Source organism: Zootermopsis nevadensis, unplaced genomic scaffold (genome assembly GCF_977971745.1).
Source record: "Zootermopsis nevadensis isolate Lab colony 2312 unplaced genomic scaffold, Znev_1.0 Znev_ptg000024l, whole genome shotgun sequence".
Classification (NCBI taxonomy): domain Eukaryota; kingdom Metazoa; phylum Arthropoda; class Insecta; order Blattodea; family Termopsidae; genus Zootermopsis; species Zootermopsis nevadensis.
In genome coordinates this window covers 410,535-429,838 of record NW_028259156.1, presented here as the reverse complement: position 1 = coordinate 429,838, position 19,304 = coordinate 410,535, and the positions used below count along the sequence as shown (strand labels likewise).

Here is a 19,304-nt window from a genome sequence, read left to right as displayed (position 1 = left end):
TAGGTAATAATATAAGAAAATTTAAATGTGTCCCCCTCAGCCAAGGAGATTTGAGATTTATGTCAATATGATTGCGTTCAAGCAATAGGGAAAATAAGTGCTCAGTGCTTAAGCTTTACAATTAAGACATACAGGAAACAGTGACAAATTTCTTGCAATAGGAGAAATGAAATGTCAGTAGCAAAATACTGCCAAGTGATCTGTAGTCGCATATTGCCATGCAGAAGTCAGTTGTAGGTAAAACTTTCATTGCAACAAGTACAGTGTAAGACTAATCTTGAGACTTGCGGCGTGAGGAAGTGGGAAAGACGGCATCTGCCTTTAACGCTTCGGACTTCCTGCATTCCTTGCAAGCCTCAAGATTACAGTCACGTACTATATTTAAACCACATAATGCCTTTTATGTAGAAAAAATATTTATTAACAAATGTACTGACATATATTCGTATCTTAAAACTTTGCATGCCGTGTAGTGTATTAGAATATAAAATAAGCAAACAAACAAATTATTAACACTATAAAAATAGTGTTAATAATTTGTTTGCTTATTTTATATATATTGTTATGCTTTATTAAAGAAAGTGTATTATGACAATGTAACTTATAGTAGTAATAATCAAATTGAATAATTCACTTGTTTCTTCTTCAGCACTACCATACTGTTTATGTTTTATACAATGGAACAGTTTTTCTCCATCTGTTGATAAGGTCACTTTGTGGCGTATTCCAGAGGAGCCGTAACACATTCCAACCTCTTTGTGATGTTATAATCAAGTATTCATTTTTTGGATCTTGCTGGTAGGAATAAGCACCCATCACCAGGCTCTGACACAGTCGAGCACTTACGCATACCTGAAAAGGAATAAAGTACACCAATCACAGCTTGCAAGTGACTTATCAAAACGGAGCAAAGCAATATTATTTTTTTAGAAAAGCTGTTAACAGGTACTGCAGTAAAAACGTTTTATATATGAACAGCCTCAGAATTAGAAATGCGCAATTTATGTGTAAGGCGATAATTAAGTGTGTGTGATTTAACCACTTAAAGAACAGTGTTAAAACATGGTTCTCACCTGTAAAAAAGGCCACCCCCAATACCATTATAATGATCTTTAGAAAATTGTATGCACATAAATTGACTCTCTGACTGACATGCAGAGATGTAAGTAAAATAGCACAGTACCTGTAAAGAGTGAAGTTGTGTAGTTATTAACTCTTATGTCCCCAAAAATTAGAACGGAGAGAAAGTTACACTGTGCCTAGATTCAGTTTCAGCTGACCTTCAAAATATTAAATTCGACGTCTGGCAGAGGGCGAACCATGCTGTACCCTGCGATCACATGACCGGCCGCATCCAGTGGGTTCAAGTCGGAAGCTAATAGCATTACGTAGCACACAGTAATGGCCAGCTCGAAAACATAGCACGAGAGTTGCGTGTCTCCGAAGTCCAGCACGGCAGTGACGTCCCAGGAACCGTCCACAGGGTCGGGCCCTACCACCACGTTCTGATCATTGAAGTCGCCGTGTATCATACCTACGGGAGTACTACGGAGTTTAAAGGTAAGCATTGAATAATCGAAGCGAACATGGTGACATTGGAATCCTCTGAGGTTCATTAGCGTAACAATGGTGAAGTTGTACAAGTTTTCTATCGTTATAAGAAGATATCAAAGTTTTCCCTCTTGAAAAAGGACAATGTCAGTGGCTTTGAATATGCGTGTTGGGCGTGTGATCTGGTATTCTTGACAGACACTTGTGGGCTCTTGAATTGCCCAAATAGCAAGGGAAATGCCAAACTACACAACATGTAACAGCCCTCCGAATGAAACTTAATTTAATTAACAGCTTTTAAACAACAACCCTTGTTAGTTTCCATACTTCAACGATACAAGACGAATAGGCTTAGTTGTTGGTATGTAATCATATCGACATGCTTAACCTATATTACAGCTTCGTCTAATCGACTTGTGTCGTTGGAGGTGAACGGGGTCGACCTCGGGACTCGGTGAGGTCCGATCGAACCAAGAGTGCAGATCGAAACCCTGCTTACGATTCGTGTCCGATCGATATTCGCTGCGCCGGCGCGCGGGGTTAAAAGTGCGCCATTGGAGGAGGGCATTCGATTCGTGTTTGTTTCACCGTAGCACACGGACACCCTCGGGCAGTGGCTGCACACGGTGAGTGCTGTTATTTGTTCTGACCTGTTCCATACGAGCTGTGCTGTTGTTTATTTGATTGTTTTTTAGTTATTTTACTTGGTTCATGGGGAAGAAGTTTAGTTGGAGAGGGAGCGACGGAGGTGTATTATGTTTGAGAGAAGAGAGTCTAAAACTTTATTTTTGGGAGCTTGTCACGTATCAATGAACGAATATTTGTTGTGTCTCGTGCTCAATGTATTGTAAACTTTGAAGGCTTCAATTAGTGGAAATGTGAGTCATGTTCAGTATTTGTACTGACTGGGAGTTTGAATGTAAATTTAATTTGTGTATCATCATTATTTATTATCTGGTTATGATTATGCTTTGTATTTATGTTTCTTTATGAGTGTGATTCCTTATTTATTGACCGGTGTACCTGAGAGGGGATCGCCACGAAAGTTAATGACGCAAAGAACTGGCACATGCCCCATTCTACCCGTCGAAGGGGGCGATACGGTTTAGACCTACATTTTAGTGTGAACTTAAGCCTCAATTCAAAGAAGGCGAATTACTAAACTTTTTTAAGTGTCCGCCGAATCTGCGGCAGAAGGCGGCCATTTGTGCAAGCTTTTTTGAAATGGTTTACGTTTGTGAAGATATTTTTTCGTCAGGATTTGAGGTTCTCACGGAGATGAGTCCGAACATGGATGTCTTCCAGGTTGTATCGCCTAAGTTTCTGATTGTTGAAGCTAAATAAATGTGTACAAAGGAAAAGCTTGCATGAAAATCCTAGGTCAATACTTCGACTGACGACGCATGACTTGGCAGATTGTGGGGCGTCTGCAATTAGCACAGCTCTGAGCTACATCTAACCTCTTTTTGAATTACTCCCTTAATATATCGAGCAAGGAGGGTGGTTAATTAATCCCTTTGTAAATCGACAACAGGCAAAATTTACAGTCGATTTATTTTTCGAATTTGAGATGTCTCTGGAGGTTTGGGCATCAGTGATCTGAGACTATTCTCACGGTGATAAAAATGGCCCATGGGCATTCAGCTGCAAATGACGAGAACGCACTGAAACTCACCTTTCTCCAAGGTGTCCACGATTGGTAACACGTCTCTGCCAAAAGCGTCTATTACTTTGTTAACTAAATCATTCTTGTCGACATCTTTAACCGCAAATGTGAACTTCGTGAGCGACGGAGCACATTCTAACGACCAAATGCTCTTGGCGTTGTCGTAGGCAGGATTACGAAAGCCCTGAAAAAGTGCAGGCAGTTGGAATAAGATCTCTTTTTGAAGCTAAGAGATTTATGCACCTGAAATTCGAAGTCTCGGGTTTGCAGCTTTGCTCTGCGTGAACTTCGCTGCCTAAATAAGAAGTTCTGACCAGAGATCTAAAAACCTATTTCACTATTACACAAATTTCTAATTCTTGTTCGTGCATCTTATGTTAACAATTTCATGATCGTGATACATCAAAATCCTGGGTTAGCATGCAGTTCCATTTTCAGTTATTTTCTAGAGAATGTATTTTGTATTCTAAAGAACTTAGTGCAGATTCCATTTCCCTTGAATTTGTCGGATGTAACTTTTAGACTAGCTGAAGACAGCGGTCGGGATATCTCGTGACGTAATGACGGAATGCCTTACCCTCAGCACACGGTCCATCTGCCCTAGGAATTTCCCCACCTTGAACATCAAGTTCTGCGTACACGGCGCTGTGTTCAGCAGCTGGCCAGGTTGGTAGGTGAGCATGCGCACTACGTGTCTTTTCCTGTCGACGCCTGTGACAGAAAGTTCTTGACACATCACTTCATATTGAGAACTTTAGCAAGTAAGAAAAGGGGGCACAAACCTTCGTGAGTTAGCTCCTCCAAAGAATAATAATTTCCGGACAGGTTCTTGACAGGCTGTGGGCAGTTTATCCCCCGAGTTCCTAAAGAAATCCCAAAAAAAGACGTGAGTTTCTTCTTCTCCTAAACACAACCAACAAATGACGTGCGGAAACTTACCCAAGTACAGTGCAATTTCGATCTGCCCCTCGACCAATGGCAGCTTCTCCGAATCTAACGAATTCGTCACTTTCAGAACGTAGCCGTGCGGCCATATTTGAGGCTTCTTCGAGCCTGCGCAGATCTGAAACAAGGGAATTCATGAACACGTTTGCTGCCTTGTGGTCATGCTCGCTTAGTCCTCGCTCTGCACAACCAGTGAGACAATAACCGATATTCACAGGAGGCCTCACTGGCGCTGCTGACCTCGTGTAGCACTGACGTCAAAATAAATTGATTTGAGGCACAGACTAAATAAAGGAAATCCTATAGGGGGTTCTCACAGCTGTGAGTCTGAAGATGGCGGTCTTCGCAGTTGTAGCGCCCAGTAGTCGAGTACCGACGTTTCAGAGGTCCTTGCTGCCTCCATCATCAGGGCGATCTAGATAATTGTTCAAGGATCCGATCTGTATATTCCAAGGAACGGGATGAGACATGTGAAAGGCCTAGTTCACAGTGAGCCGACGGTTGCATAATTTTACACTGCGCTCGAACTTCAGAGAAGTCTTTTCATCTCCTCCGCGCTACTTGGGCTGACAGACGCACGTCTTGTGCGTGGTGAACTATAAACATTGAGTAGAGATTTACTCTGTGAAATGCAGAGAAGTACAGACGTCACGAAGACAGATGACAAAGGAAAGACCCGGCTTCCCGTCAGATAGAGAGGGCGCCACGGGACTTGATGTAATGATCAGGCACAAGGCTTAAAAATTGGCCACGACTCCTCCCACCAGGGGTTGGACACCATTCGTCCAGTCCGTAGACAGACGGAACTGACTGAGCATGCAGTCTGCTTTGTTACAAAGACAGGATCCGGCTGTTTTAGCCCTGGAAAATTAGTTTCCGGACGTGGGTGGACCACTCTTTGCTCGCTCACCTGCACGTGGTAGTTCTTGTCGTCATAACCATTCAGCTCTTCGATGGTTACGTCTTCGAGGCCGTAGAGTCGTCGCACCATCGTGACGGCCTCCTGCCTGGACAGACGAGGCCGGATTTTCTGCCCTGGTTCCAACATCTGCATCACGAAGACACAATTGCACTTGCCATAAAAAGTATCGGTCCTTCGCCTACTCAAGAAAATCGGTGATTTCAAAACGAACCAAAGTACATTTACCCCTATTTCGAGCCAGATTAATCCAATCTACAACCCCTAACCATTTATCTATCTTCTAATCAGTGTTTTCCCTTAGATTTCCAGTTACGTGCATGCTACATACTTGGTCCATCTCATTCTTCATGATTTTACGACCCTAACATTATTTGGTGTTGGAGAGTAGAAATTGTGTCGCCCTTGTTTGTGCGAAATGTCGAAATCGTCAGTGACAAAGACTTCCAAGGAATCCGTGTTGGCCCAGGTCTCAGCTGACAAGAACCTCGAGGTCATTGTAGCGACCCGCCGCCCTTCGTCCGAAGATTCCCGAAATCCACGCGACCGGACATGCCTTTTCCCAAGCAACAATCGACAGAAACCGAGGCCTTCCGCCAGCAAAACGTTAAAGCCTCGTGATGACATGAACAACAACAATACAGTTTTTGCGTACTAACAGTCGCTGCTTCCAAAATTTCACTTCTCAAACAGAATCCGATTGTTGAAGTCAAACGTAACTACGCCGAGAAATCTTTTGCGCTGCGATCGTATAGCAGACGCCGTCATAGAGACGCACCTCTTAGATGCCAGCAGATCGAAAAACGTTGGCTGCTTGCTTTAGTTTGGAGGAGGAGGGTGCGTGGCCATTAGGAAGGGTCAATGTTTTTGATTTGCTTTGCTGATCCTTGCCACCACGATCTTTCAGAACAGCTGACTGCAACACCGACCATAAACTAAACGTGTGTTCAAAATTAATAGACGAACGAAATCAATGGAGATATTCAAAGGCCCGACGTTTCGGATATCGTTTCAGCTTCCACCATCAGTGGAATGATCCGTTTTAATATTATCCTTTCACTCGTCTGGGTCTTCCAAGTGTCATCCTTGTATTGGACATGTGCTTCGTTTCATGAATTTAGATTTGATTACTCTTTGTTGCTCTGGTGTATATGGAGACGAAGTTGTTGTTTCGATTTGTAGACTCATCTGCCGATATCGATGACAATGGACAGAATTTTGTTGTGTTTTATAATCCACCACGTAAACAGCAGACTTCAGGGTTAAAAGAAGCTCATTTCAGGACAGTCGGAGCTTTTGATATGAAGCTGAAAGCTTTAAAATGTTAACGTGTGGAGTTGTTCTTCATGTCATTTGCTCCGTAAGGTTGGATCGATAAGAGTTCCCTTCCTAAGCGCCCGAGCTGTAGAATGTCTGCCTCTAGGCGTGTTTACACGGAGGAGTTTCTGCCGTGAACAAATGTCTAAGTGAGATAAGAGTTATCAGTAAGTAAACAAAGATTCAGAAGAAAATGTTATAAATAAAGAGGCATTACGAAAAAGAAATTAATAACGCAGTCCAGTGCAGAATTAGTAATGTTGTCTCGGAAACAATTATATGAAAGCGAATGTACTGAAGTACGTTTCGATTTTAGATTAAATGGCATTGTACTTTTACATTGCAGTCGTAATTTACTTCGGATGCTGTAAAATTTGTAATTATCTTAGGTAAAACAGTTACTACGACGGAGAACAGAAAACAACTTGGACTGAATTTCTAATTTGCGTATGTCGAGGCGCGGTGTATGCAAATTGTTAAGACAATCTGGGCTGTTGTCAGAAGAAATTAAAAATCTGAATGGATCTGGAGATCGGGTAAGTGAAAGTTCTGGTTCATAAATTTAAGTACGTATTTAGTGTCAAAGGAGAGGATGTGGAAGCAGCAGGTTCGTGGATGTGTTACTCCAACAGTTTCTTTTGTGACTAAGGAAAGCAATGCAGTTCATCGTATCTTGTCATTGAGATCAGAGTTCGACCTAAAATGTCCACAGTACGAAGCAACACACGATTGTCTAAGTGTTCGGCGTCCAAAGTACAGTTCGTCGATTAATTGTTTTACGTCTCAGTCGGATGCCCTCCAGGTAAAGCCCCCCCCCCCCCCCAAAGATTGGCGCTGCTAGCGGAACCGAGGAACCTCGATTCGTCAAAATAAAACTTACTCCGATTATAGCAGACGCTGGAAACAATCTCGTAGACTTACATACCTCGTAGATGCTGATTTCACTTGAAGGAACAAAGCGACTTGCAAGCGGGACGCAGACCTTCGGACTGTCTTGTACAAGGACTTCAGTCCCTCCAGAACAGGCTTAATTGATTGTGATGAGTGTAAGATCAATTGGTGTGACGCGCACCTCCCCCCCCCCCACTAGCCAGGAAGTTGCTTAAAATTGAATCGTCAATGAAGCCACATCATAAATTACGACCTTCAGTCCTTCTTTTTGGGACTCGAAAATTGCACGAAATAATATATTACCGGAGCTTACATCAATCTAAATCTATAACTTTGTGGATTATGACGCTCTGCCAAACGCTGAAAACTCTGTATGAGCTCCAAGACCGTAGACAAAAAATACTCCGGGCAAATCAGCTCACTGTCCCACGTGTCTCCATGGCCCAAGAACACAGAAGACAGCAATCCTTGTTACCGACTAAGCGCTTGGAAGTGGCTTCAATTATGTCAATTATTACCACCAGATCGCTCTTGCAATAGTTTCATAACATACACATAGATGGCAGTACGTAACGTAATAGGCCATATGAGATGCAAATCTTATAACATTGATAACACCGATCCATGAATTGGTACTGTTTGTGGTTTGTAGTTTCGGGGGATGTCCCTACATAGTGGGAAGTCTTTATCTTTGTTAGTGTTGTGTAGTTGAGACAGAAATTGTGGATATTTAATAATTATACCCTTAGGATTGAGCCAACTGCAGTCTTAAAAGTGTAATTGCCTGTTTTTTTTGCTTTCAATTTCAGCGCAATATTGAAATATGAGTCCAGTAATTACATTTATAATAGCGTTTGTTGTCACATCCAATGCTCTGCCATCAAAAATTTCGGGTAAGTGTGTTGGCTTTGATGGTGTTGGACGTATTTCTTATTGGGTGACGATATAGATACAATAAAGAGGAACACAGGAGTTTTACTAGAGGCTGTAGACAGGTGGGTAAATTCAGAAAAATTAACCAAGTACATGTTTGTATGTCGTGAGCAGACGGGCGGGCAGAATTGTTTTAGGGTGGCTAATAAATCCTTTGAAAGTGTGACAAAGTTAAAATATTTGGGAATAACACTAACAAATCAAAATGATACTCATGAGGAAGTTAGGAGACTAAATTCCGGAAATGTTTGCTACTTCTCAGTTCAGAATATTTTGTCTGATTTCTAAGAACCAAAAGATTAAAATACACAAAAGAATAATTTTTCTTGTTGTTTTGTATGGGTGCGAAACACGGTCTCTCACTCTGAGGAAGGAACACAGATTGCAGGTGTTTGAGAAAATGATGTTGAGGAGGATATGTGGGCCTAAGAGAGAAGACGATGGGGCATGGAGAAAACTGCATAATGACAAGCTTAAAAATCTGTACTCCTCCCCCAGTATTGTCAGGGTGATTAAGTCGAGAAGAATGAGATGGGCGGGGCATGTAGCGCGCATGGATGGGACAAGAGGTGTGCACCGGGTATTGGTCGGGAAGCCTGGGGAGACCTAGAGACTCCTACGAGACACCCAATGCTGCAGTGCAAAATTATCTTTGTCTGATATAAAGCGAAGGCTGCACAGCAGTCACTTCCATATATTTGTATATCTTCTTACCACAGCTGCTGACTTATCAGAGTAATCTTGATTTAGAGCACTTCACATTCACAATCACAGATAACCAAGTAGGGATAGCAGCAGTTGATGCAGTTCTTAGACATAGCATAAAGGTTTTTCTCAGGCAATCCACCAAAAAAATATTTCTGTACAAGTTGATTACGGCCACTGATGGAAGTATCAGGATGTTGCTTAAAAGTTTTATGGAACTGTCTTAATCTTTTAATTATTTCTGGTAATGTATTGTACTCTTTCCATCTGGGCCATTCTATGCCAAATTATACAAAACTTAATTAAGTCTCAAACACACCGTCATCAGTTTTCTTGGTTCTTTTACAGGTAGTTATCAATTAAAAGTTTTCTAAAAATTTCAGGTTTCTTATTGTGACAAAATTTGTGGATGTTAAGTATTGAAATTAGTTTATAGCTCTCAGTAGACCATTTTTCTTACTTATATGTAAATATCTCTACCCCTGCAGTTTAAGGAGGACTCGTAATCCTTTTAGATGTTATTATACTTACATGGTATAAATAATTTATTAACATACCAGCTGTATAACAGTGCATTTAGTGTAACATTGTAATATTTTTATGAAGATGGCTTTCGTCTAGGTTGTTGCACCGTGTAGTCTGGTAGAAGTTTACCAACATTTCAGAGGTCCTTGGTGAGGGATTTTATAGGGTGGCAGGGAATGGGCGAGTCGAGATGAAATGAGGTAAAGACTGAGCCACGCCAACAAGAAGACTCCAAGCAGACGTTCGAGTAGCAGGCATGGTCACAGCAGAATCAAATTTCAACCAACAATATATATTTTAATATGTGTTGAGTAACTTTTCTATCACTCTGTATATTACTTTCCATAACAAACCCTTTTTAATTTCCATGAGACGACGTTAAACACAGTCTGTTTTGTAATATGTTGTCTGGTTTTGTTTGTTTATTGAAACTTAAAGTGTGCTAAATTTGCAGATGTTATGCAGGGTGGAGGAGAAGCAGTTGTAGATGATCTTAAAATTGCTGAACACAAAATTATTGAAGAGTGGAACGAAATAAGACGAGTTGCCATGGACACGTGCAGGTGTACCAACTTTAACTGTGGTTGCTGTGCTCATCTAGAGGAAAGTGAAATTCATCTGAACAGCACAAGTAAGAATGTCGTGATAACACGTAGAAATAGTGCTTCATTGTATAGAAAGTCCTTATCTCAACTCCTCCATTCATATGCTGTGATTTCTCAGAAGAAATTTAAGTTATATTTTCCAGGCATAATGTAATTTCTGAGATCCAGCCTATGGACCAGATACTTTAATCATTGTTTTCTGTTGTAAGTCGGATAACCTTCATAGCCCCCAGCTGAAGGCCTTTATGATTCAAGAGGGAAAGCTGTGCCCTTTTCTAATTCTACCCTGGTATTTGCCCTAAAACTGAGGGAAAACATGGAAAACCTCAGTCATCATGGCCAAGTTTGCCCTCCTCAGTTGCCTGTGGTTGACCCAGCCAACCCAGGCAGTGTGCAGCAGGTCGTGCCTCGTCTAGCATTGCTCTGTGCTACAGCGGCAGCTCAGTGACTTGACTGTCACCACGTTTAAACTTCCTATACTAGTTCTGTGTTATTATTTTATTTATAGTTTGTTAAACGACACCTTTTCAGTAGCTCTGACTATACAGTGTCGAATGAAAGGATGACGGTGAATAACGAATTGGAAAGTGTGTGGCCTCGACTTGTCCTATATTGCAAACATTTTTATTATGATGATAATGTATGACTTCAGTTTGCTGCCTGCATAATTTTGTGATGAAATCATAGACGAATAGAATTTTGAAAGCCACGTGCAATATCGCGGACCGGTGTGCGCCTAGGAACATTGCCAATCGCACGAAAGACCTTGCTTTGCAGGCGCTGGACTTTCAAAAGAATTATGTCTGCAGCAAACTCCCAGATGGCAGGCATAAGTCATTGCTGACCTAATGAGTGGTTTGTGGAGGATTAGTTAGGCCTCAATCATTCACTTTTGAACAAGGGATAGACTAATAAATGTTCTGTAGGCCTCTTTGACTTTGTGCAGTATATACACGTGTCATCAGCGAAGAGGGCTAGTTGAACTCCTGGGGGTTTTGGGGGGGGGGTATCATTTATATACAACCTGCACAAGGTTGGAACCTTATGGCATCCCTGCTGGTACTTCCCTTGGCGTAGATCTTTCACCATCAACCGAAACTCTGAAGTTTTTGTTCCAAAGAAAGGACCAATTAACATGATGGAAATTGTCGAAAATGCAATTTTGGTGATTTGTACAGCAAGGTGTGGTGTCAAAGGCTCTTTTGATATCCACAAATATTGCAGCTGTAGGCATATTGTTGTTGAAGTGGTGTGCTGTGCCATGCATTAAGCAGGCCAGGTAATGAAATATACTGTGTTGAACAACATGTTCACGTGTTACATGAAACTTACTATGATGTTTGCTTGCACACACAGAGCTCTTGAAAGTTCTCGATAATGATGATTTGTGGCAGAATTTTCTGTTTTACAAATTCTGCTGCAATTGGACAGTTTTTAGGAGTTGCTGGTATGGGTGACAATAATTATGAAATAATGTAGTACATACCATGACTCACAATTTTCAATGTTTGAAGTTGAGAGGGATGAGAAATGAATATCGGAGAAAGGAAGGAGGTAGAGAAAGGGCCGAAATAAAGGAAAAAATTGATCAGGGAAGAAAGTGAGAAATAAATAATTTCCTATTTAATTTTATTGTCTTTTCCACTGGGTTTTTTTAAAAAAAGAATTTGTAGTGAGGATTGGACAGACAAGAATTTCTGGTGCATTGTGCTTTTCTGTAAAACTAAATTACAGTTTTTGGATTCATTAATGTGGTGTGATTATAGATTGAGTCACCATTACTGTGCAGATAAAATATCTTCAAAGATTGCAGGAGTTTTGTTTATTGATGCTTTTCTTTTCTTTTCCAGTTTGTGCTAATGTGTCGTACTTGTCACATGACTATGGGATATCCATCACAGTTACTGTGAATGATTATACCATTTTTAATGAAACAGTTTCAGGTAAATATATATATTGTGTGTATTGTTTTTAATCTGTTTAGACTTTACAGCTGTAGTGGGGTTGCAGCCCACAGTTTGTCAGAAGACTGAATTTTCACCGTAACCTACTAGGATCAATACCGACAGTATTGTACAATGTGAATGGCCCTGGGAGGTATTTTAAGCAATAGCTAGCACAGTCCATGTCACCTTAAAATATCTTGAGGAGACCATATAATATGAATTTTCCCTTTATTTACATGAACATACCAGTGTATCGCAGTATCAGATTGTTCTGTTACTAATATTTTTAGGGTCTCTGCTCTGCTGCATTCCATTTCCTTCTCAATCACCCAGTAAGGGTATTTTTACTTTGAGTTTTTCCTTTTAATAGTGAATGTTAAAACAGCGAAACTCATGAACTTCAAAATCATAAAATCTTGGATACAGTTCAGTGTTGAATATCTAAAATATAAAATCATACATGCAAAGAAACTGTGTACACTTTAAAACACACTGTGCGAAACATGTTTCGACCTCATGAGAACATCTTCAGTGGCAAAGTGTTTTAATTCACTCCATTAATTAGTCAGTTGATGACCTCATGAGGTTGAAACGCTTTTGGCACGGTGTGTTTTAAAGTGTAAACAGTTTCTTTGCATGTATGATTTTATATTTGAGATATCACGAACTTCGGACTTTTATTGTCACCGTATAGAAGAGTATTTAATGCAGAATAGACCTTTGTGTGGCTGTTTTAAGATTATATGAAGGTTAACAGTACAGGGTTAGCATTTCGGTAAGTAAAATAGTCTACATTGTGTCTTCCCGTGTTACAGCTCGGAATCCACCTCCTGTATGCATCGGGGTGCCGTATGTTAAGGAATACGCTGATGCGTGCGTCAGATTGTATGACATTGATGCCACCACAACTCATCTACATGCTTGTGTCAGGGTGGAGGCCCGCATGAAGAAAATTCTGATTGCTAAATATGAACTTGGTTGCTTCAACATTGGACCTCCTGGATTAAGCAGTGGTATTGAACATCTGGCACCATCAGTAATACTTGTCTGAGCTTTTATTAGATTAAGCAAACTGTCATCGATGTTCACATTTTTATTTAAAAAAATTTCCCAATGGGCAATTTTTATTTCCAAGAATTGCCCAATACACCATACACCAGGAAGTGGTGTCTTAATCCTACATAATCCACAGTATTTGTAAATTAATGTGAGCAAAGAGGTATTTTTTGCTGCTAACAGATGTTTTTAGTTTGGGCGCAGTTGTCTTGCTGTTTGTGCTGTTTTGCATTTTCGTAACAAGTTCTCTGGAGTTGGAAAAACTTTTTTTTTTGAGTACTTTTTCTTTAACTAACAGTGGTTGTGATATTGTGTTCTTCTTCCAAGGCAAAGCTAAATAGATCCTCATATAACAAGTTTTGATCTTAGGCAGATTTAGCTGCAGGTACATGACACGACAGTCCACTTTAGACTTTAGAGAAAGCTCAGGAGCCAATCAAAGAAACAATTTTTAAATATGCATATGAAGAAAATAAAAGTTAATTTGGCCAAGAAATACAAAAATTGGACTGCAGCTGAAAGTTTTTTTTCCTGATTTGTTAGTTTGACTAGGGTAGTGAGAATAGAGAGTCGTGTATCACTGTAATTGGTTACGATTCAGGTGTGTCTTGTGTGTGGCATTACAAAAAATTATTCAGGGTTATTTTGTTCCTGTACTTGTACATGTGTGGAATTAGGATACACAGTTGTGGTCATCTTCATTCTTACATATTAAAATTAAAAAAATTGTGGTGCTGTGCTGGAATAATCCCTTGAAAGGGTGAAAAAGGAAGATCTCTGTCGAGGCTGTGATTTGTCAGGAATTGTGTTAGTGCAGGGCTGTCAATTTTGTGACTGCAAAGGTGAAGGTATGTTTTTTAGAACCATTTATTTTCAATGAGCCTTGTTGCTTAGTTGATATTACAAGCTTAAAATTCTGTTCATATTACATATGTACTGTGTTTCAGAGATGGGTAATGCTGGCAGTATGGCAACAAGTAATTCGAAACACAAAGAAATTAAGCTTAAAGAACATCAAACATCTGAGGAAACTAATGCTGCCAACTTTGTTACATTTCTAATACTAACTGTGACTGTTCTTACTGGGCTGACGGCAGTTGTAATTTTGGGTGTAATTGCGCTGACACGAAAGAAAGGTAGGTATATTGCATATGGTGGAAGTTGTGTGGTGGGGGGGGGGGTTGCTATCTCATTAAGTATACATTAATAGCATGACATTTCATGGATCTCAGCACATAAAAACTTTGAATTGTACTGCAGGTGAATGGCATTAGAATATTAGAGTGGACTTTACGTGCGATTCATACAACAACCTTTGATGCTCTGTCCATGTCTATTATGAAAGGAATCTTACGAGACAATGAGCCGCACGTGAATTTTACAGAGGAATGTAATAGCTCTTCTTCTTATCACTACTGCTTACTCCTGGCAGTCAACTCAGGGATTGCACATATCAGAAAGGTTGTGCCATGATCACGTCAGAACCCTGATGATCACCCGAGAAAATTTTGTTGGGTTACGTTGCTGCGATAGCTTCAAATCATACAGTGGAACTATATTTGTTGCCACATATCTGTGGACTCTTAACAGATGCAGCTATGAAACTCTGTACACATTCAGCTGATGGAGGACTCTTGAATTATTTAAATTGAAGCTGCAGCTTCACACTTTCCTCAGATAATTGAAGTGAAATAAGATGCAGTTCTATTATATTGTGTCCATAGGGTCTGACTTCACACAATCTTGTAATGTTTACTAAAGATGTATTTGACATTTAGTAAGCATTTTATTCATACTCTGCTTTGAAATAACCTTATTGTAGGATTCCAGAAAAGTCCTAGTCTAGGTATATGAGTTCAGAAATGAAATGAAACTTGAAGATTTCTGTCTTCTGGGTTGTTGCGCTGTGTAGTCTGGTCGATGTTAACCAACGTTTCAGAGGTCATGCTGCCTCCGTCATCGCCCTGATGACGGAAGCAGTATGACCTCTGAAACGTTGGTTAACATCGACCAGACTACACAGCGCAACAACCCAGAAGACAGAAATCTTCATACTCACTGATGTGAAAACTTCAAATCTTACGAAATGAAACTGGTAGGTTGTGGCCCTGAATGCCTGAAACAGATATCAGCAACAGTGCTGCCAGATGAGAAGCAGTGTTGCCAGGAACAGTCTGGCCAACCTCTCACTGCTTCTTACATAACATCTGTCATCGTAGCAAGTGTCACTTAGTTGCCTCCACAGCTTCCTAAAAATGGATCAGAACTTTTCAGCCATTATGCGTATTACATAGATCAGTAAATACACAGTAATTGACATTCTGTCTGTGAATGTTGGTGTAGACAAAATACAAAAACAAAAATAGTTATCACTTCATAACCTTAAAGAAGCCTGTTTAAAATTCAATTGATTAATTGAAAATCTTGTGTGTCAGATATTTGAACTGATGCTTCATCATTGCACTGCCAAATCATGGGCGAGATATTTGAAAGAATCAAAAGGAAACGTAGTCTGACCAATGCATAATTTTGTCACGCTTCTCAAGGAATTATTAATTTACAATCCAAGATGGTTTTCACTGGACAAACAGTGAAGCTACTCTTCATTCTTTTGTTGTTCGTATTGTGATGTAATCAGCGGGTTCTTAACACAGAGTTAATTTATTTGGCACTATGCAGTGGGGTCTTCCCTGTGTTGTAATACACCATTCGTAGCTGTACTTCTCCACTGACTTCATTCACACTTTATGCTGGGTCACTTGTCATTTCAACACTTCAACACACTACTTGTTACAGGAGTTCATATTTATATAGAGATCGGACCCCCACTACATGTTTTGAGAAGGATTTGGGTGGCTGTACAGTGTCTGGCACCATTGCAGAGCTGACAGACATTTCTAGAAGGTATGAGTGCAAGTGCAGTCAGCCAGTTGTGATGTTGCCATAATCAGGTAATGCGGGAGGCTGGGAGATGGCTAGCTCCGGATTTTCGAACCCAAAGAAAGTTTTGTTTTTCTTTGATGATTTGTAGTTTGAGGTTTTTGTTCTCTTTGCAGAGAGTCACTTCTTTGGAACAAGCCATGTGAAGGGACTGGGCGGTGGAATAGGCGGGACACAGGATGGTGAAAAGGTGTATTGCAAAGGTAGGTGTACCGTAATCACTTTCAGACATGTTATGACCTATTCAATTACTGCAGCAGCAACATACGCAACATGTCGAAAAAGAACAAGTTCCTTCTTATAGTTGAGGATTTGTTCTTGCAAAATAATTTGTTATCTGTTCTCATTGTTCAGAACATACCAGTTAAAAGATGCGCACTACTGGTACCTCAAATGATTATGGTCTCATCATATATTGCCAGTGAGTGTGATGAGCGTTGATGGTCAAGTAAGACGAGACCATGTGTCCTGTGTAAGATTTATGCAATCCCATGAACCAAATTAAAACTTATTTTTGCCTCAGCTAGATGATTCCTACTGGATTGAAATAACAATGTTCTTATCATACTCAGAGGGAGGAACACAGATTGCAGGTGTTGAGGAGGATATTTGGGCCTAGGAGAGAAGATGATGGGGCATGGAGAAAAGTAATTAATGATGAGCTTAAAAATTTGTACTCCTCCCCCAATATTGTCAGGGTGATTGAGTAGAGAAGAATGAGATGGGCGGGGCATGTAGCGCGCATGGATGGGACAAGAGGTGTCACCGGGTATTGGTTGGGAAGCAAGTGTGTATGAACTGACATACCTGAATAAATGACATATCAAAATGGACATTTTCCACAATAGAGCAGAATTGCACGTAATTATCTGAAAAGTGCTTGAAGCTGCAATATCAGTTTTGTTGCTCTTGAGAGTGCCAACTTGTACAGTGTAATACTTGCATCTTGATCCAAGTTATCATGAATGTCTTCTTCTTCCTCTCCTCATCCTCCTCTTCCCCCAACCTTTTTTATTATTTTTGCTAGCTTACCATGGTTTCATGTTTATAATTTTAGATTTTTGTTCACCGTGAGATGACTGGTGTCACAGGCCATGTTTTTAAGGACAGTTAACACTGGTATGCACTGCTACAGCCAGACAAATTGAGTTTTATCAGAACACCATTCCATTTTAATAACATTGGCTGTCGCTATTACCTGCTAAATTTCATTTCACTTATCTGCCTGCTTTGTGCACATTTGCACGCAGGTATAAACAGTCGTAGAAGCTGACGCAACTCTAAACCCATGGACAAACATGCGGGTAGGAGGAGGTAGTCTGTCCTTGCGCGTGGCGTGAAGAGCTAGAATAGATGTAGCAGTCTGGAGAATTAGGTAATGTTCACCTTTACTCTGCGTGTTTATGCAACCAATGAGCTTAAATGTTAACGTTGTCCGGACACACAACGCCATTTACAAATCCCACTTCTTCAAAAGCCACTTGCAGAATTCCATTACATAGTCAAAATTGTCTACATATATTGCATTATTGTGGGATTCGTTGGAACATCACTTTTGACTTCCATAGCAAACATTTGAATCATGACTGTTTCATTTCTCACATTGTGTTTAACTCCACTCCTACCTTTACAAATGTCTTTAACAATGCCATGTTCTTCAGATTTTCATTTCGTTCATGTCGGCCAAGATCGTGGCTCTGTTGCGGTTCACGTCTCCACATATGCCACACCACCACTGCGCTTTCAGATTTCCAGTACCATGTAACAGAATACGGCGTTTCTCCTTGCTGCATAGTGGCGTAGAAGGCACTGGCAACACAAGATTATATTTCCTTTGACATCCCTGTCCCCCGTATCTTTTCTCTTTACCTTCCCGAAATGCGAGTGTCATATTGCACGGTTTTCAACTGTTTTCTTCTTCTTTTACTGATACTACTAATTTTGCAGTATGGTGACATAATTCGTCGACAAACTGTAATGTCTGATTCGAAAAATTCTTTCTGATACTAGTTCATTGTGTGAATGTAACATCAAAACAGATATTTTATAAATAGAACTATTTTGTTTTTGTTACCTAGGTAAACAACTGTGGAATTATGGCTCACTGGCAACATCATATGATAATGATTCAAAGTGTTGATTCTGATGAGGGTGAATCCACTGGAACTAGTGAGAAGAGGACTGAGGCAAAATGCAAATGATATAAAAGGACATTTTGTTGCATGGTCTTGCATTTTTCAACAGACGTGACTGTTGCGGTCAAGAATTGTGTAATACATTCTAACACTACAGCACTTGGTTCAGACGAAAAGATTTTGTTATGTCAGCTTATTCTTAATATTATGCATATTGATGTAATTTTTTATTTTACCAATATGGATAACCAGAGAGCCACCAATACATATACAATGTATTCAAAGGTGCTATTTGATTTTTAGTATGTGTTTTGACTTGATGTCATTGTTTGGAAACAAGCTTCGGTTTAATTTGATTGACATGATTCCTTTCAGATTTGTTCTCACAATAACAACACATTATTGGCAGATAAATATATTTGATTGATTTTGCCGTTAAAGTCAATATTACTTCTGACGTCCTTGGTATAGTGTTTGTCAAAGACTTAATCCTACTGGTCGTGTGATTGTTCTGCATTCGGCTTGAATTCTTTCAAAACATGCTCCACCTCCCCGACTTTCCGCAAATGGATTAGGATGCATGCATTCCAGGCTTTCCTTGAAGACAGATAACTGCGGAATCCCTTTGTAAAGGACAAGGACGCAATTGACAATTTCATCAAGGATGGAACCAGCCCCGTTCAAGAAAGGCCAAAGCGGCATCTGCTCCCTTGGCGACATGCACCCCCGCACCCTGCTGCCCATTAGTATTCACGTTAAATTATGCCAGAAGGACTGATTGCGAAGGCAGTAACAGGTCACTCGAGATCTGTCTCTGAAAACCGAGTTCAAACACCAGGAGAGGTCGGTGACCTATAGGAACAACAAGGGAAGGAACAAATAGTAGAGCGATGTTCGGGAATCGGGAATCCTTGGACTGCGAGGATCAGTCATTACGGAAGATGACAATGTGCGTGTTGTGAGTTACTATTCCATCGCCACCTTACAAGTGCTGGAACGACTTTAAAAATTCTATATTTTTTAAAAAAAATTAAAATTATTAAAAAATTTCAAAAAGTTCTTAAATGTCTTTGAAACGAAAAAATAAACATTTCCTATACTATTGAAATGTTTTTCGGAGTTCAAATTTTTATCAAAATATGAGTTTTGTGAGCTTTATGGACATTTTCC

General features: G+C 40.2%; 2 protein-coding genes across 15 annotated transcripts; one reads left to right on the top strand and one right to left on the bottom strand.

Moving 5' to 3' along the window:
* Nucleotides 1-394: 394 nt before the first annotated feature.
* LOC110828643 (hydroxylysine kinase) lies at nucleotides 395-7,709 on the bottom strand. 6 transcript variants are annotated; one of them, XM_087355464.1, is made up of 8 exons: nucleotides 7,603-7,709; nucleotides 5,073-5,210; nucleotides 4,157-4,280; nucleotides 4,000-4,080; nucleotides 3,795-3,928; nucleotides 3,227-3,401; nucleotides 1,281-1,534; nucleotides 395-852 (listed from the first exon to the last, which is right to left on the bottom strand). In XM_087355464.1, exons 2-8 carry the CDS (start codon nucleotides 5,208-5,210, stop codon nucleotides 664-666), a joined length of 1,095 nt encoding a protein of 364 aa, XP_087211590.1. In that variant the 5' UTR covers nucleotides 7,603-7,709; the 3' UTR covers nucleotides 395-663. The 6 variants fall into 6 exon arrangements, 5 of the variants coding, with proteins under 5 accessions (XP_087211590.1, XP_021917211.2, XP_087211589.1 ...); XM_022061519.2 differs by lacking the exon at nucleotides 7,603-7,709 and adding an exon at nucleotides 7,324-7,578; XM_087355463.1 differs by lacking the exon at nucleotides 7,603-7,709 and having other exon boundaries at nucleotides 5,073-5,216.
* Nucleotides 1,422-18,574, top strand: LOC110828644 (uncharacterized). 9 transcript variants are annotated; one of them, XM_022061523.2, is made up of 10 exons: nucleotides 1,422-1,560; nucleotides 1,951-2,177; nucleotides 6,788-6,934; nucleotides 8,099-8,182; nucleotides 9,907-10,083; nucleotides 11,908-12,000; nucleotides 12,819-13,016; nucleotides 14,007-14,195; nucleotides 16,116-16,202; nucleotides 18,078-18,574. In XM_022061523.2, exons 4-10 carry the CDS (start codon nucleotides 8,113-8,115, stop codon nucleotides 18,137-18,139), a joined length of 876 nt encoding a protein of 291 aa, XP_021917215.2. In that variant the 5' UTR covers nucleotides 1,422-1,560; nucleotides 1,951-2,177; nucleotides 6,788-6,934; nucleotides 8,099-8,112; the 3' UTR covers nucleotides 18,140-18,574. The 9 variants fall into 9 exon arrangements, with proteins under 9 accessions (XP_021917215.2, XP_021917221.2, XP_021917222.2 ...); XM_022061529.2 differs by lacking the exon at nucleotides 8,099-8,182; XM_022061530.2 differs by lacking the exons at nucleotides 6,788-6,934; nucleotides 8,099-8,182.
* Nucleotides 18,575-19,304: the final 730 nt, after the last annotated feature.

Coding starts and splice junctions, on each gene's coding strand:
- LOC110828643 (XM_087355463.1), bottom strand. CDS start 5,216: ATGCAGATGTTGGAACCAGGGCAGAAAATCCGGCCTCGTCTGTCCAGG. Junction 3,929..3,999: donor GGAGGAGCTAACTCACGAAG/GTTTGTGCCCCC, acceptor TTTCTGTCACAG/GCGTCGACAGGAAAAGACAC. Junction 853..1,280: donor TCGAATTTAATATTTTGAAG/GTCAGCTGAAAC, acceptor ATTCCTTTTCAG/GTATGCGTAAGTGCTCGACT.
- LOC110828644 (XM_022061523.2), top strand. CDS start 8,113: ATGAGTCCAGTAATTACATTTATAATAGCGTTTGTTGTCACATCCAAT. Junction 10,084..11,907: donor AATTCATCTGAACAGCACAA/GTAAGAATGTCG, acceptor TTTCTTTTCCAG/TTTGTGCTAATGTGTCGTAC. Junction 12,001..12,818: donor TTTTAATGAAACAGTTTCAG/GTAAATATATAT, acceptor CCCGTGTTACAG/CTCGGAATCCACCTCCTGTA.